The sequence below is a fragment of the Cucumis sativus genome, chromosome 1, assembly GCF_000004075.3.
Source record: "Cucumis sativus cultivar 9930 chromosome 1, Cucumber_9930_V3, whole genome shotgun sequence".
NCBI lineage: Eukaryota > Viridiplantae > Streptophyta > Magnoliopsida > Cucurbitales > Cucurbitaceae > Cucumis > Cucumis sativus.
In genome coordinates, this window is record NC_026655.2 from 7,590,214 (window position 1) to 7,607,527 (window position 17,314).

The 17,314-nt window shown below is 29.8% G+C and overlaps 3 protein-coding genes and 1 non-coding gene across 6 annotated transcripts; 3 read left to right on the forward strand and 1 right to left on the reverse strand.

The window, feature by feature from the left end:
- The first annotated feature begins 1,749 nt into the window (after positions 1-1,749).
- Positions 1,750-4,440, forward strand: LOC105435183 (pentatricopeptide repeat-containing protein At2g20710, mitochondrial). 3 transcript variants are annotated; one of them, XM_031889063.1, is made up of 3 exons: positions 1,941-2,080; positions 2,293-2,437; positions 3,082-4,440. In XM_031889063.1, the coding sequence occupies exon 3, from the start codon at positions 3,094-3,096 to the stop codon at positions 4,219-4,221; it is 1,128 nt and encodes a 375-aa protein (XP_031744923.1). In that variant the 5' UTR covers positions 1,941-2,080; positions 2,293-2,437; positions 3,082-3,093; the 3' UTR covers positions 4,222-4,440. The 3 variants fall into 3 exon arrangements, with proteins under 3 accessions (XP_011653157.2, XP_031744923.1, XP_031744924.1); XM_031889064.1 differs by having other exon boundaries at positions 1,943-2,080; positions 2,297-2,437; XM_011654855.2 differs by lacking the exon at positions 2,293-2,437 and having other exon boundaries at positions 1,750-2,080.
- A 1,804-nt stretch (positions 4,441-6,244) lies between these two features.
- Positions 6,245-6,317, forward strand: TRNAV-UAC. The gene has a single exon. It is a non-coding gene; the product is annotated as a tRNA-Val (tRNA).
- A 55-nt stretch (positions 6,318-6,372) lies between these two features.
- On the forward strand, positions 6,373-8,665 carry LOC101222099 (pentatricopeptide repeat-containing protein At2g20710, mitochondrial-like). Its single transcript, XM_011654849.2, has 2 exons — positions 6,373-6,682; positions 7,391-8,665. Exons 1-2 carry the CDS (start codon positions 6,437-6,439, stop codon positions 7,817-7,819), a joined length of 675 nt encoding a protein of 224 aa, XP_011653151.2. The 5' UTR covers positions 6,373-6,436; the 3' UTR covers positions 7,820-8,665.
- A 19-nt stretch (positions 8,666-8,684) lies between these two features.
- On the reverse strand, positions 8,685-11,295 carry LOC101208731 (E3 ubiquitin-protein ligase RMA1H1). Its single transcript, XM_011654861.2, has 2 exons — positions 11,201-11,295; positions 8,685-9,557 (listed from the first exon to the last, which is right to left on the reverse strand). The coding sequence occupies exon 2, from the start codon at positions 9,507-9,509 to the stop codon at positions 8,787-8,789; it is 723 nt and encodes a 240-aa protein (XP_011653163.1). The 5' UTR covers positions 9,510-9,557; positions 11,201-11,295; the 3' UTR covers positions 8,685-8,786.
- Between the last annotated feature and the right edge of the window lie 6,019 nt (positions 11,296-17,314).

Genomic DNA, 17,314 nt, shown 5'->3' on the forward strand with positions numbered 1-17,314 from the left:
AAAAAAAAAAAAAAAAAAAAAAAAAAAAAAAAACTGAAATTTAAATAAATGTACTAAATTATGAATTATTTTAGGTTTTGTATATTTTTTTAGGAAAATTGTACATTATCATAATTATTAATTATATATAATTTTTTAAATTAAATTTAAATTATTTCTCTATTTATATACATTAATTATTAATAGATATATATTTGTATTTGTTAATATAATATTTATTACTTTGCAAATAATTTAAATATGATATAAATTATTATTCTATATGATAATATTTTTAATTATACTACAAAATAACTATTTTCAATTTTATGTCTAAACGGAAAGTTTTTTTTTTCTCACGATCATCAATTTCGACGTTGGCTTTCCCATTTGATTTGTATTTCAAAAAATTGTCTTCTTCTTCCCTTTTGATTTGCTACAGAATATACCGTTAGTCTTTTTTTCTTTATTTTTCGTTTCGTATATTCTTTTTTCTTCCGTTTTGTAGCATACATATATATTTTAAAAATTATTCTTATTCCGTTTCGTAGCATATATTTCAGTCATGTTCCTTGTATTTTATTTAATTTTTTATTATTCAGTTCATTTCATACCATGCTCGACATAGAATTTTTATTAAATGGTTCGTCATTTATATATACTATAATATATCACTGAATAATAATTTTTATGTGTTGTGATTTATCGCATATATAATTGTGCATATGTTCAATAATACATACATATATTATTTTTCATGTTATGTGGTTTTTTTTATTGTGTATATATACCAATATATACACAAATTATACATTAATTAAGTATTTTTTATTTATTTATTACATATATGCTAGTGAATAATTCATTTATGTTTTGTGATTGCATATATTTAATAATTCATACATAGATTTTTTTGTTCATGTTTTGTGATTTTTTCTACTTGCATTTATATACCACTATATACACAGATTATATATTTGATTAGTGAAGAGTTTTGGAGAAATTTCTTATTTTGTTTATTTTTATATTATATTTTTTTCAATATTTGTAATTGGATTGTACCTCATTTTTATAACAAAATTTGACCTTTAGTTTTATTATTCTACATTTTGAAATATGTCAATTGTCTAATAAAACGCTATTCCGTTCTTGATCAAGATATGAACGCTATTTCGTTCTTGGTGAAACCAGTGTTGGAGATTGAATTTTGACTCTATCATATTCTCAATTTCATGTTATAGGCCGCCTATAATAGATTGGTATATCAAAATTCTTATTATCCATTTTGAAATACAATTTTTTTAAAAAAAGATTTAAAATTTGAATAATGATTTCTAATTTTGCACATTTATCCTTAAAAAAATTATAGAAATAAAAAAAATTGCATTAAACGATAAAAACATTTAGAAAAAAACAGTACATGATACTTTCTTTTTGTATCGCAAATATGACAAAATTAGTAATATCAGACGATAATACAATCAAATGGCTATCAAACTATAATAATAAAGTTATCAATTATTAAATTTACTACTGAGATGAGTTAGGTTATCATAATTTTTGTTTTTTATCGTTGGAGGGGCAAAGTAAAATGTGAAAACTTACCAACAAAGTCGATGTCTTTAGAGACTAAGATGGTGTTTGGTGAGAAGAATATGTTATAACTACGGAGTTACTATAAAGGTTTCCGCAGAAACATTTTAATTTTATGTTTTTGTTAATTTTTTCGTCTCCAATATATTATTTACATTGAACTAATTTCGACCTAAAGTTTTTCTTTACATCAGCTGAAGAGCTCACGTACTTGGGCAGCGCCTAGTTTCTCCATTTTTTCTCCTCTCTTTTGCCTTTCCAAATGAAGCTCTTACAATCTCTAAAACCAATTAATTTGATTGCATTCCGGAGTGAATTCGTGAATTTCTACTCTACAGTTGTGAAGGATAACCTTTACAGAAGGATTTCTCCGGTGGGTGACCCTAATATCTCTGTAACTCCACTTCTTGATCAGTGGGTGTTAGAAGGCAGGCTTGTTCAGCAAGACGAACTTCGGCATATCATCAAGGAGCTTAGGGTTTACAAGCGGTTCAAACATGCTCTTGAGGTTTGATTTCTTATTCATATCTTCGTCGAAGTATGATGGTTTTCATTCGCTCTTATGCGAAATGCTTTTGTTGATTGATGCAAATGGGTCCCAACGATTTGGCATTGTTGATTTTTTAAGATGAATAATGTGTTCATCTATGTTCCAGCATGGTTTCTTCTCCTATGAAATTGCTAAGCCGCCAGGATTTTTTATTTGCTTTGTTGAAATAGACAGTATGTGATAATTGGCGTGGAGTTGCATTGTTTCATGGATAAATGTCTTTTCGTAATTAACCAACTTCGAGAAGGGATATGGCTATTCAAATGGTGATGAATAGTCTACACATATGTCTTTCTTCCCAAATTTTGTTCGCCGGTAAAACATTCTGCCTTTTGTAAATTTTGTTGTTTGTTTATTTTCACAAAGTATCATCCATTGAATCTTGTGTACAATGTGCCGCCTCCAAAAAAAAGTAATTAATTTTTTCTTGAACACAATTACTCATGAAACTTCGACATTAGAGTGAGTAACATTGTTTCTAATGTGAACCAAGTTTTTTATTTCCTGTTTTTTTGGTAATATTATCCATATAACAGCTCTAACCAATGAATTAATGAAATTAGTTCGTCAGGAAACAACTCTAGACTCTTAAGGGAGATGATTTTATTTCTATTTCCTCGTAGATTACATGTCATTCTTGATTCGATCTCAAATTCATGTCTGATAACTATTTTTTGTCATTGATAGTTTGTCTTGCTGTTCTGCCAATGCTTTTTTTTTTCTACTGTAGAGTTCACTTTCATGGAACTAGCTTGCTTTTCCTCTCAATTCATAACTGGCAAGAATAACGAATACATTGGAGAGCATTTGCTTTCCATGTTGTTCTTTCTGACATATCAAAGAAGCCACATTGTGTAGAGTTCTTGGCTTATTGATTTCATATTAAATTGAACTGTTCATTGTGTTTTACCCAGTATTATTGTTTTGACCCATCTCTTCAAACCCCCTTTCATCTTCAGATATCAAAGTGGATGAGTGATAAAAGATACTTTCCTTTATCGACTGCTGATATCGCAATACGGATGAATTTGATCTTAAGAGTTCATGGGTTGGAACAAGTGGAAGATTATTTCGATAACATGCCTAGTCAGTTGAAAAGGTACCAAGTTCATATAGCTCTTCTTAACTGCTATGCGCATGAAAAGTGCGTGGATAAAGCCAATGCCTTCATGCAGAAAATTAAGGAAATGGGTTTTGCTAATTCTCCTCTTCCATACAATATCATGATGAATCTTTATCACCAAATTGGAGAATTTGAGAGATTAGATTCTCTGTTGAAAGAAATGAAAGAAAGGGGTGTTTATTATGATCGATTCACATACAGCATCCGAATAAGTGCATATGCTGCTGCATCTGATTTTAGGGGAATCGAAAAGATCATGGAACAAATGGAATCAAATCCGAGTATTGTTCTAGATTGGAACTGTTATGTCATTGCTGCAAATGCTTACAATAAGGTTGGCTTAATAGACAAATCCATTTCCATGCTGAAGAAATCAGAAGGTCTCCTAGCAAATGTCAAAAAGAAAGGTTTTGCATTTAATGTCTACCTCAAACTATATGCCAGAAATGGAAAGAAAGACGAGATACACCGCATTTGGAATCTCTACAAGAAAGAAAAAATCTTCAACAAAGGTTTCATCAGCATGATAACATCACTTTTGATATTAGACGATATCAAAGGTGCAGAGCGTATTTACAAGGAATGGGAGACCAGGAAACTGTCATACGACTTGCGGATTCCAAACTTGTTGGTTGATGCGTATTGTAGAGCTGGTCTAATGGAGAAAGCTGAAGTGCTTCTAAATGAGATGGTGATTGTAAGACGCAAGTTTTCGGTCGAGTCGTGGTGCTATTTAGCGAGTGGATATCTTCAGAAAGATCAACTACCTCAGGCAGTTGAGACACTGAAGTTAGCAGCCAGTGTGTGTCCATCACGACTGAACTACGTCAAGGAAATTTTGGCAGCATTTTTGGATGGGAAGCAAGATGTGGAAGAAACTGAGAAAGTGGTTAATTTGTTGAGGGAAAAAGATGACTCTCATCCTGCTCGTGCTCATGATTACATTGTTGGAGCGATTATGACCGAATCCGCCTAATTTAACTTTTATTCTAAAAGAACCCTTAAGTACTTAAGGGATATTTAGTAAGCAATGGTGATTATCAGTCGGTTAGGTTTTTTTATATAAAAAATTGATCTACCATAGTTGGTTTAGTGAAGTCTCAAAACGTCCTTAACATCGATGAGTAAGGGTCGGTCAGGTTGGTTTAACACTTAAAATATTTTTTGGAAATTCTCGATTTGAAACTTTTCAAAATCGACCCCTCTCATTTTTCGAACGATCGACTTAGGTTTGGTCAATTAGTTCTGTTTTTTTTTATATCATATTCACTCAATTATCGTGTTTCTTAGGGAAAAAAATGAAAATGATAAAAGAATGAAAAGAGTACCTATGTGAATTTATTACCTACCGTTAAAAAAGTTGATAAAACAAAAAATTAATATTTTTTAGTTGTAGGTTTCACCATTTTTTTAGACGAAAAGTGTAAAATTGACAATTCCACTCCCCTAACTCCTTAGGCAAACGATCCCTACCCATATTTTTAGGTCAAATTGTAAATTTGAATTTTTCAACTCATTTGGAACAAAATTTATAAGTAAACCACGCTTTTGTTTTTTTCGAGAAAAATTGTAATGTGTAACAATTTGAGTTTTGAGATTTGCGAGCTTGTTACACTCTTTTTCATTTTGCAAGGATGACAAGAATCAACTCTAACTCAAATGATACATGTGATATACATTTTATATACATTTATATCCATAAATGTTGACAAAACAAAGGTTTTTAAGTTAATGACAATTGAGTAAAGATGTCAATACATTTTCAAAAATAAAACAATGTGACATTTTTGTAAATATGAGCTTCGTTAAAATTATACAATGGAATATGGGTCTTGTACAAATGACTTGATATTGAGCCTTTGACAACAGAATTACAACCAATAGATTTTTTATAGGGTAACTATAATGAACAACGACTTCAGATAGATTATGTTACAAATATTGGTATATCAGTCGTCCATAATACTCTATCAGCAATAGAAGCTTATCATTAATAGATTTGGTTATATTTACATTTTTTTTTAAATGATGCTATATATGTTAATATTTTGAATTTAATGGTTATATTTGGAATGAAACTTATCTTTTACTTTTGAAAATAAGGCAAAATATTTGACATCTATTATAAATATCCTGAAATATGTGTAAGATAGATGTTCATGCGTGCTATGCCACAAAACCAAATGTCAATTTTTCATCTTATGTCTCACTCTACATATTATATATATATATATATATATATATATATCTTATTCTTACCCGATATTAGTGTTTGTGTGAAGTTACCTTCTAGTTGTCACTTTACCTATGAACAGAGACACTCAGCGAATCTCGAGAGAACATATCGGTGAAAATTCAAAGAAATTTGAAAATAATGAAGAGTTTTGGATAAATTTATTTGTTTTAATATTATATTTTTTTTCAATATTTGTAATTCCATCGCCTCGTTTTTACAACAAAATTTGGATGTATCTTATTAGTATATAAATACTCATACTTAGATGTATATAAATCAACGTTATTGATTTATTCGATAATCTATAAGAAATTCTTCCATCATAAGAAAACTAAAATCTAAAATCTTTAAACATTGAATAAAAATTCTTATAAAGAAATCATATCCAAAATTTTGAGAACAAAAAAATTTATTTTAGACAATAAATATATTCGTTTTCAAAATATTCACAAAACTATAAAAAGACAATCGATACCGGAGATTCTCAATTAAAAAAAGCAACAAACTCCAGATGTTATGAATTTATTTACATATTCTCGTGAGCACAATTCCGTTCTTGAAAAAACATATCTTCGAGATTGAATTTTGAACTTATCACATTGTCCATTTCATGTTATAGGCCAACTATAATAAACTGTTATATCAACAATATTTATCATCCATTTAGAATGGAAATACAATTTTCTCGAAAAAATAATCAAACAATAATCACAAATTTCTACTAAAAGTAATTATAAAATAAATGTGATCTTTTTCATCGAAAGTTGCTGTGGTGTAGTGGTTATCACGTTAGTCTTACACACTAAAGGTCCCCAGTTCGATCCTGGGCAGCAACATTTTAATTTTAGTTTTCCACCTAATGTTTTTCTTCACATCAGCTGAAGAGCTCACTGTCCTTCAATACTTGGGCATCGCCTAGTTTCTCCATTTTTTCTCCTCTCTTTTGCCTTTCCAAATGAAGCTCTTACAATCTCTAAAACCAATTAATTTGATTGCATTCCGGAGAGAATTCGTGAATTTCTACTCTACAGTTGTGAAGGATAGCCTTTACAGAAGGATTTCTCCGGTGGGTGACCCTAATATCTCTGTAACTCCACTTCTTGATCAGTGGGTGTTAGAAAGCGGGCTTGTTCAGCAAGACGAACTTCGGCATATCATCAAGGAGCTTAGGGTTTACAAGCGGTTCAAACATGCTCTTGAGGTTTGATTTCTTATTCATATCTTCGTCGAAGTATGATGGTTTTCATTTGCTCTTATGTGAAATGCTTTTGTTGATTGATGCAAATGGGTCCAATCGATTTGGCATTGTTGATTTTTTAAGATGAATAATGTGTTCATCTAGTGGACAATGTGCCGCCTCCATAAAAAGGTAATTGGTTTTAACTTCGACACAAAAACTCATTAAACTTGGTATTAGAGTGAGTAACATTGTTTCCAAGGTGAACCAAGTTTTATATCTCTTGTTTTTTGGTAATATTATTCGTATAACAGCTCTAACCAATGAAGTAATGAAATTAGTTCGTCAGGAGGCAACTCTAGATTCTTGAGGGAGATGATTTTATTTTCTATTTCCTCGTAGATTACATATCATACTTGATTTGATCTCAAATTCATGTCTGATAACTATTTCTTGTCATTGATAGTTTGTCTTGCTGTTCTACCAATGCTTTGTTTATACTGTAGAGTTCACTTTCATGGAACTAGCTTGCTTTTCCTCCCAATTCTTAACTGGCAAGAATAACGAATACATTGGAGAGGATTTGCTTTCCATGTTCTTTCTGACATATCAAAGAAGCCACATTGTGGAGAGTTCTTGGCTTATTGATTTCATATTAAATTGAAATATTCATTGTGTTTTACCCAGTATTATTGTTTTGACCCATCTCTTCAAACCCCCTTTCATCTTCAGATATCAAAGTGGATGAGTGATAAAAGATACTTTCCTTTATCGACTGCTGATATCGCAACACGGATGAATTTGATCTTAAGAGTTCATGGATTGGAACAGGTGGAAGATTATTTCAATAACATGCCTAGTCAGTTGAAAAGGTGTCAAGTTCATATAGCTCTTCTTAACTGCTATGCGCATGAAAAGTATGCGGATAAAGCCAATGCCGTCCTGCAGAAAATCAAGGAAATGGGTTTTGCTAAAACTTCTCTTCCATACAATATCACGATGAATCTTTATCATCAAATTGGAGAATTTGAGAGATTAGATTCTCCGTTGAAAGAGACGGATGTTGATCACGATCAATTCACATATACCACCCGACTAAGTGCATATGCTACTGCATTTGATTTTACGGGAATCGAAAAGATCATGGAACAAATGGAATGAAATACGAGTATTGTTCTAGATTGGAACTGTTATGTCATTGCTGCAAATGCTTACAATAAAGTTGGCTTAATTAGACAAATCCATTTCCATGCTGAAGAAATCAGAAGGTCTCCTAGCAAATGTCAAAAAGAAAGGTTTTGCATTTAATGTCTACCTCAAACTATATGCCAGAAATGGAAAGAAAGACGAGATACACCTTATATGGAATCTCTACAAGAAAGAGAAAATCTTCAACAAAGGTTTCATCAGCATGATAACATCACTTTTTGTATTAGACGATATCAAAGGTGCGGAGCGTATTTACAAGGAATGGGAGACCCAGAAACTGTCATACGACTTGCGGATTCCAAACTTGTTGGTTGATGCGTATTGTAGAGCTGGTCTAATGGAGAGCTGAAGACCTTGTAAATGAGATGGTGACTGTAAGAGGCAAGTTTTCGGTCAAGTCGTGGTGCTATTTAGCGAGTGGATATCTTCAGAAGGATCAACTACCTCAGGCAGTTGAGACACTGAAGAAAGCAGCCAGTTTGTGTCCATCAGAACTGAACTACGCCAAGGAAATTTTGGCAGCATTTTTGGATGGGAAGCAAGATGAGGAAGAAACTGAGAAAGTGGTTAATTTGTTGAGGGAAAAAGATGACTCTCATCCTGCTCGTGCTCATGATATATTGGTAGAGCGATGATGACGGAATCTGCCAAATTTAACTTTTCTGTCATTTTTATAATAGTAAATAATTTTGTTTTTTCTGTCATTTTTGTAATAGTAAATAAGTTTGTACCATGAACCTAATATTTTGCTTTTGAAATTGAATAACTGGTGAAGTACCTCTCACCGGCAGTTCCTTACTGGAAAGGAATCAAAGGCTACACAAAATGTGGTGTGTTTAATTAATCTATGGTACCAAAGTTTCATATCCCTTTACAAAACTGGTTACAAATGAGAGCCTACACAAATCTCCAATTGTAATTAGAATACAGCAAGACACAAAAGAAAGCAACAGAAAAGAAAAAAATATATTTTGTTAAGCGATTTCTCAGCCACTATTTCCTGCCTTCTCAACCGAGGACTATTACTCCCACTTAAACCATAAGAATTCGGGTGTCGGTATATGTTCTCTGAGTCCCAATAGAACCTACCATAAACTGTCTCTCCGAGCATCCCGGCCGTAGGATGATGAGAGCTTCCAACCGGGTTGTCTTCGAGGCTAAACAACGAGCTGCCTGAGTCCTCTTCATAGCTATCATACACATCAAAGTTGTAGTTTTGGTTTTGATCTAGGTCTCCATAAGCAAACTGCTGGCTAGAAGCATTATTAGATCTGATAGTTGCTAGAGCCTTGTTGCCAAAAGCTGATGGTCTAGGAGGTATAAGCATCCCTCTGGCATCAACCTCAGCATGTTCAGCCGATTGACCACGGCCGTAGAGAGGGACCATTGTCGTGTGGGAAATATTGGCCTTGCAAACCGGACACTGCGGAGGCTCGTCGGGGGCGAGGGAAGCGCTCTGGACGTGAAGCCACTTGTAAATGCAAGGCCAGCAATAGAGGTGGCCACAAAGGGTAACTATAGGGTCAGATGCGAAGTCTAAGCAAATGTTGCAATCAAAACAAGGCTTAAACTTCTCAGAATTTTCCATTGAAGCTGGGATTTGCTTCCTCCATCCATGGGAAAAGTAGTGCTCAAAGCCCATGTTATCTCTATAAGCCTTCTACAAATTAGCTTCACACTAGGATTTGACCTGAAATGGATAACTTCACATAAGATTTGGAAGAATAAATGTGAAACATGTCTTGATCTATAACTAATTGAAAGCGTTTTGATGAGAAACTTCAACAGAGGAAAGGTCAAAAAATAAGAAAAATGTGTTACAATTTCTTACGACTCATAATGTGCCAAGGAACTGTTCATTCTTACAGCCTACAGTCTTGTCTTTGTCGTGGCCCAAAGTTGTTAAATGTGGTTAGATTGTCAAGCCAAGTGGTACAAAACCACAAAAATCTTAGGCAGATACTAATGTGATCAAAAGTTTGTGGCTTTTATGAAGTTAAGGGTATATCCATCCAATTCTAGACAATAATTAGAACTAATTTGGTTATGATTTATTAATGTACAATTACCTGACTAAAAGTTCAATATATACTAGTCTGAAAAATCTTAGAATTAGTGGAAATAATTTCAAAAATAAGTTTAAACCTAACTTACTTCTTAAGTTTTTAATTAATCTATTTTGATCTCTTACCTTGTAAATTTCAAACTTTCTTCTAAAAAAAATTGTATTTTTTTCTGCCACACATTTAATAAAAAATTGTTTAAATTACAAATTTGTTCCCTAAGTGAATTTGGAATTTTCTAATCGTGAAACCTCCAAACTCTATGTTCAAAAGTTTCTCGTTCCACTCTCTTTTGAGACCAAACAAATTTAATCTTTATAGTTTTAAATGTTAGTATTAATTTGATTAAACTTAGAAAAATATTCATTATGGCCTGATAAAAAGCTCATAAACGGTGATGATCTTATCAAACACAAACACTAAATCCTAACTATAATTCAAACTCTAAAATTTCTAAAAATCAATTCAACAAAATTTTGAATTGATCTCGGTATTAGTTATCAAACCTTTGACTTCAAAACCCCCCAAACCCCATTTCTTATACATTTGTTAAATGAACAAGAGAAATGTCAAGGTTCTGTATTCTTTTTTCTTTTCTTAAAATGAGAGAATTGTCAAGTTGAGTTTTTTTTATTGATGCCAATGTTAAAATTAATTACTTTATGGAAAAAGAGAAATGTTAAGTAGAAGCTAGAAAATCTTCGGATGAAATACGAAAAAGAATCTAGTTTGAAGATGCTAAAGTACTAAAAGAAAAAAGAAAAAGGAACTTGATATTTCTTCATCCAATCATGTCAATGTGAACATCTAGAATTTAAGAATCACCATTCATAATATCAAACGAGATCTTCAAAGTTAAAAACGAATTTCTGAAAAGAGTAAAAAACAGAGGATTGATTTCTTCATATAAGTGAACAAGAGCGGCCGATGTTTATCGCTATTAAGAATGTTAATCCACACAGATCGATGAACTGAAAACCAAATCCAAACAGAACGAACAGAAAAAAAAAAAAAAAAGTAAAGAACGGCCACGGATTTCAATCCCAAAACAGTTCCAACTCTGAATAATAAATCGAAATAATGCATTTCACAAAGAGAGACACAACAAATTTAAGTTTCTCAATAAGGGGGAAATCGGAAACGAAACCTACGATGAATAATTGAACGAAATTGAAAGATGGTGAAGAAAAAGAAAAATCAGTTTCCAGGAAAATTATCAGAGGAAAGCTGCTTGAAGTGTTAAAGAAGAAAGAAAGAAAGGCTCAGTTACCGAGAGGTGTGAATTTGAGGAGCTTGAACAAAAATGTTTTACCATGAAATTATGTAAGCGAGAAAGTGGAAAATGAGTAAGGCGGGGGGGGGAGGGGGGAGGCGGAATCAATTTATAGACAAAATAGTTTTGTATTTACGGGAGTTGGGTGATGTGTATACTAAAGCTAAGATTCTTGACCCTACATCACCAAGTTACGTAATTAGTGGAGTAATATGTTTAATTATTTTAAATCTAATTGATATATCTATAATAATTCTTAATATTTATGTTGGAGATAAATTACAAAAATTACTCCAACGATAATAATGATAATTATAATTGTAATTATATCTTTAGACTTTCAATTACAATGTTTAAGATGTCAAACTTTAATAAGCGTTAAAATTTAAATCAAATTAGATATTTAAATTTATGTAATTATGATATAGGTATAAGTTTGAAAGAAGTGGTTTTTAATAACCTAGGAAAATATGAAAATAGTTATATATGGAAGAAATTTTAATACAACTTTATCTTTTAATATTTCTTAATTTTTAATAAATCTTCCAATTTTTATTTTATATCAAATATTTTTCTAATAACATTATGTATATGCATGCAAACCTACATGGAAGTCTTTAATTTTGTGTTTGATACATTTATATATTTTAAAAGAGAAGGTTATATAAAGCAACACAAATTTAAATTGCTAGTTTATATAGTGTTATACATTTTAAAATTTATGAATCTATTATACGTGTAAAAGAGAATGTTTTACATTTTCACATCAAACATCTAATTTAGAAAAGTACTTTTTTTGTCATTATGAGTTACATTACATTTACATTTGAGTAAGTATGTGAGTTTTCAAACTCTATAATCACTTTTTAATATGGTTATTGTTATTATTTACTTATAGGACTTGACGTGACACCATCTTTTTTTTAAAATCTAATTTTTAAATTTATAAACCAAAAGAATTACATATTTGTATTACTTTTCTCATTTTTAATTTATATTATATGTTGATTTGTTTTATGTCTCACTTTTTGATTAGAAAATTATATTAAAAAATTGTCATTATCTTTATGTTTTTGGACCAAAAGAAAATTCCAAGACATTTAATTAATTTTGAACAAGTCACATTTTTCTTAATTTTTTTATTTTCAACACAATTTTAATAATTACAAACTCACCTCATATTTTTCACACTAATTTCAAATTAGAATAGTTTCCAATTGAGTTAAGCAACTATAACTTTCTTTCTAAATGAAAAAAGTCAAAATGGCTAATGTTTTTAGATGGGTTGAGATAAGAATGTAGAATTTCAATATGATCTAATCCTATAAGAAGTGAGAGTCTTTTTTTAAACCTATCTTGGATCAAATATACATTTATGCTTAATAAGTTATGATACTATGTTTGATAGTATTAAATTCTATCTCAAAACCAATTAGAAATGAGATGTGTAGTCATCTAATCTTATAAGAAGTGTGAGTCTTTTTTGTTTCTCTCATGTGAGATTATCAACATCTTGATTACTTGTTCTTGATGTTAAATTTATTATTTATAAATTAAAGAAGGGTTGATCTAATTTGCAAAAAAGGAATTATTTATTATTCAACTTAAAGTTACAAATAAAAATAACTAACCACCGTATATGGTATTCAAATAATAAATATGATATTTTTTTTCAAAAAGAGAGAATGAAAGACTATTAAAATAAATAAATAAATAAAATCTTTGGTTTTTCTATTAAGTAACTCTCAAATTCTCCAATAATGAAAAAAAAAAATTGTTGGTAAAAAGGTAATTAGTCATTATTCAAAATTAAGATAGACCTATGTAATTAAAAAAAAGTACGAAAATAAATTAGAAAAAATACATTTTTTTTTTTTTGCATATTGCGAATATGATAAATATGACAAGTAATTAATTATACCGCTTGGTGGGTTATTAAAGTGTTTCAAAAGGTCTATCACAGTTATCAACTTTTAAATTTTTTACTTTTGCAATTTAAATAATATAGTAACATAAGCTCTATTATTATAATTTTTTTTGTTATTTTTGTAAATGTCTCGAAAAAGTATATAAGTAACAATGTGTAACAGAGGAACGTCCCCCATGAAAAGAAAGGAAATATGAAATGTGGGGACACAACTTTACTTTTTTAGATAAATGAATTTTTTTATTAAAAAAAGTAGTCAAAAACCCACTCAGAGACTCAAGGATTGATATGACAAATGAAGTTGAGCATAAATAAAAATCAATCATTGAGTTGATTGTGAATGAATAAAAATATCATTGATATAGATATAATGATATTTCTATATAAAATAATATAAAAGTAGAATAATATATCCGTGATAGACTTGGTTTTTTGATAATTTGTTATTAAATTCTATCAATGATATTTCGATATTACATTTAAATATTAAAATATTATTGATAACAACATAAAATTAGAATTATAATAAATAAAAATGTAAAAGAAACTCAATTGGTAACATTTTCATATACATTTTTTTATAATATTGATTATATTTTTAATATTTTTTCAAATTGTGTCATTTGCCATGAAAAATCCTCTAATTTCGAAAGGAAAGTTCATTTGGCTATATTAAATTTGGTCATCAATCTACAACGTTGTTATAACTATATTTAACACGAATAGAATTATCAACGTCAAAATTTTAGAAAAAGATATAAGATTTATTTTATTTGACGGACAATAATGCACACTGAGCAATATTATTTGTAAGAAGATTTATAAATATAATACATCTTTACAATATTCAACTAAATTTTGTTGAAATTTTGAAAAAAAAATATTAATATTAAGTAAATCTCAATCTAGTGAAATAAACATCCATCCCTATCATTGAATACGTAAAAATGATATATTATATAAACAATTATTGAGAGAGAGAGAAATGAAATATAATGATAACTCTATAAACATGGAATGAATAAAGACTAAAAAATTCTATCAATCATTTTTATACTAACAACTCTCTCAAGATGAATGTTTTTCTTTATGTCCAGTATTAGTGATTTGGTTAGTTTTCTTTTTGATTGGACAAAGTCTTTTATCTGATAAATCATAATTAAATTTTCATATTAGGTTAACTTTCTTGAACTTTTTTTTATTTTTTTATCATTATCCCAACATGAAAATTTAAATATATTCAAAAGCATTTCTCCAAATTTTAATCACCAGTTTTGCTACCTCTCCTAAAACAATGAGTATTATACTTAGATTTTCTTGTTGCTCAAGTTCAAATCAACTTGATGAACAATTGTTCTCGTGTGGCTTGTTGATAAGTTTTTTTGGTAAAATATATAGTAAAGTTTTCGAATCTACCTATGATAGATATTGAAATACACTAATAGATTTGTCTATCAACGTTGCTATATTTTAAAATAGTTGGGTTGATCATTTTGTTATATTAAAAACAATCTATCTTAGACTATCTAACCCACTAGTTTGGGGAGGAAAAAATGTTTGTAGAAGGAACTCCATGGAAAAGGTCTTTAGATGGGTTCTTGTGACTGGCAGACACAAGTTAACGTCCAACCTAAAAAATATCTATAGCTTAAATTTTGTTTTCCTTTATGAATATTCACAGACATATATTATAAGTCAAATTGACACGGTTCCTTTCTTATTTTAATAATAAAGTTACATAAAATATAGTATTAGTCTCTATACTTTCATGTTTGTTTTACTTTTAATTATCCAATATTAGATTACGTACTTTTAATAAAATTTTAAAATATACACTGTTATTAAATCATTGTTACAAGGTTGATGAGTTTGGCAAAATACATATATATATATATGCCAACTTTGATGGAGAATGGTTAAAAGTTATTGAATTGAGTTTGGGTTAAAACTCAAGGGATCAAAATATCAAATAGGGTCAAATATAACTAAATTTAGGCTAAAATTTAACTAAATTTAGGCACCATTGTTAGGGATTTTGCTAAAAGAGCGAGGTTCTTCATCATCCGCCAAATATGGAGGTTTTCAAACGAAAACAGTGGTTACCAAATTAATTTCCATCCTCCTCCCTTGTTTAAGGTTAGATCAATGCATGGGTTTATAGAAGTCGAATCAAAAGAAGAACCCATGGAACTGACGTTCATAGACGATGGAAGGATGATTTGCGAACCACAATTTTAGTTTGAAGAACTTCGCATTTGGTGGATGATGAATAGCTTCTTTAGCAAAATCCCTAACAAACGTTTTGTGCCTACATTTGGTTAGATTTGAAACCTATTTGATATTTTGACCACATTGGGTTTACTTTTAACCCCAACTCGACCATTGATTTGTAACCATTCTCCATCCCAGTTAGCATATTCACGAGGTTTTATAAAAGATTTGTTTTTCTAAAGGAAAAAAAGTATAATAACCTTATTTTTAAAAGTATAAAATTACAAATTTACTTAAAATAGAATTTAAATATCAGCAATATGCATTAACTTAATCCATCTAAGGATTTGAGCCTTAGAAACACAATCTATATATATATATATATATAGCATTTATAATCCATGAGAAAGGTTATAATTTATTTAGAACAGGACGAAAATTAGCTCAAATCTTACAATATCGTCTTCAATGACAAAGTTTAGAACTTCATGCATTGTCACCTTGCCAAATTGTCAAAAAAATTTCCTTTCACAGCAGATTAATCATAGGGTTGTTACTCTATTTCAAGTTATCACAAAACTTGTTTCAAGTATCATTCACTTGTCGTCTTTCATAAATGATACTTGCATTCGTAAATTTTATTCATCCCTTAATTTAAAATTCATAAAGACAATGATTTCATTGTTATATGCTTCCAAGCGGTTGAAAAACATTTAGGTTTATTGATACATCCATTCATCAATAAAGTAAAATAATTTTTTTTTGAGAAAGAGCAATAAGCACCAATATTTGTCAATGGTTGTGTTATAAAAACATTCACTAGACCAAAAGAATGATGCAAGAGAAAAGGATACAATTGTATATCAATATTTTCTTCGAAAGAAACAACGATACAATTCTCTTGATTAACTATTTTGTTTTTTTTAAAATTAAGTTTATTTTCTCTCATTTTCTTATAATTTTTTTAACTACAATATTTGGATTCATCTTAGCCAAATTCCAATACACATACATACACAAGGGAAAAAAAAAAAAAAACGTTTTTTCAATTTTCAAAAGTTAATAAAAGAGAAGGATGGTATTTCAAAAAAGTATGAACAAATAAAAACAAAATAGCTAGTACTGGAAAGACGTATAATATAGGCATACTTTTTTTCTACTCAAAGAAAACATTTTTCATGTAAAATCTAATCTAATTTGTACAAAAGTTTCTTCTTTTTGTTACTGTTACTGGAAGTTACTCCCTGGGACAAGGACAGTACTAGACTTGCTTTTAGTTGGTAGGGACATGTACCCAAAATAAAGACGGGTACTAAAAACCGAAACCCCAACCTTAGGCTTGGCCATATAATATAATGTTTCTGCATATTTTTTTATAACTAAACTCCATATTAAAATCAGTTCATTTCGGATGATAGAGATGGTACGTGCCATGGCCCAATTTTCCCTTTAATGATGGTAAATGCCTTCTGGCGTTGGACGGCCCTAACAAATGGTTGTACATGATACACGATTTTTTTATCAAATAACGATATACATATTTAGAATTTTCGTAGAATGTATTTTTCTAACCATAAATTAATATTTCTTATTTCTTATAAAAATAAAAATAAAAAATACATTTACCTAATTAATCAAACCACTTTAAATTAAACCAATTAATTGCTAAATTAAGCGCTTGAAAATTAGATACTCAACCTAACTCGGACTCTAGATAATCCTAACGCATGCAATTAAGAAGAATTAGAATTGCATGCTTTTCATTCTTTTTCAATTTGGACGAGTTAGTTGTTTACGACAATTTAATTAGCCTTTTCGATTAAATTGGTTTGACGCTAAAGATTACTTAGTTGAGTAATGAGATTTATGTGATCAAATATTTTGGATTAGAAAACTCCATGATAACCCAAACTAGGATTTCTTATATTGATTCTTTTCTTGCTTCTATTTCATGTCATTTAGTTTAGTTTGCA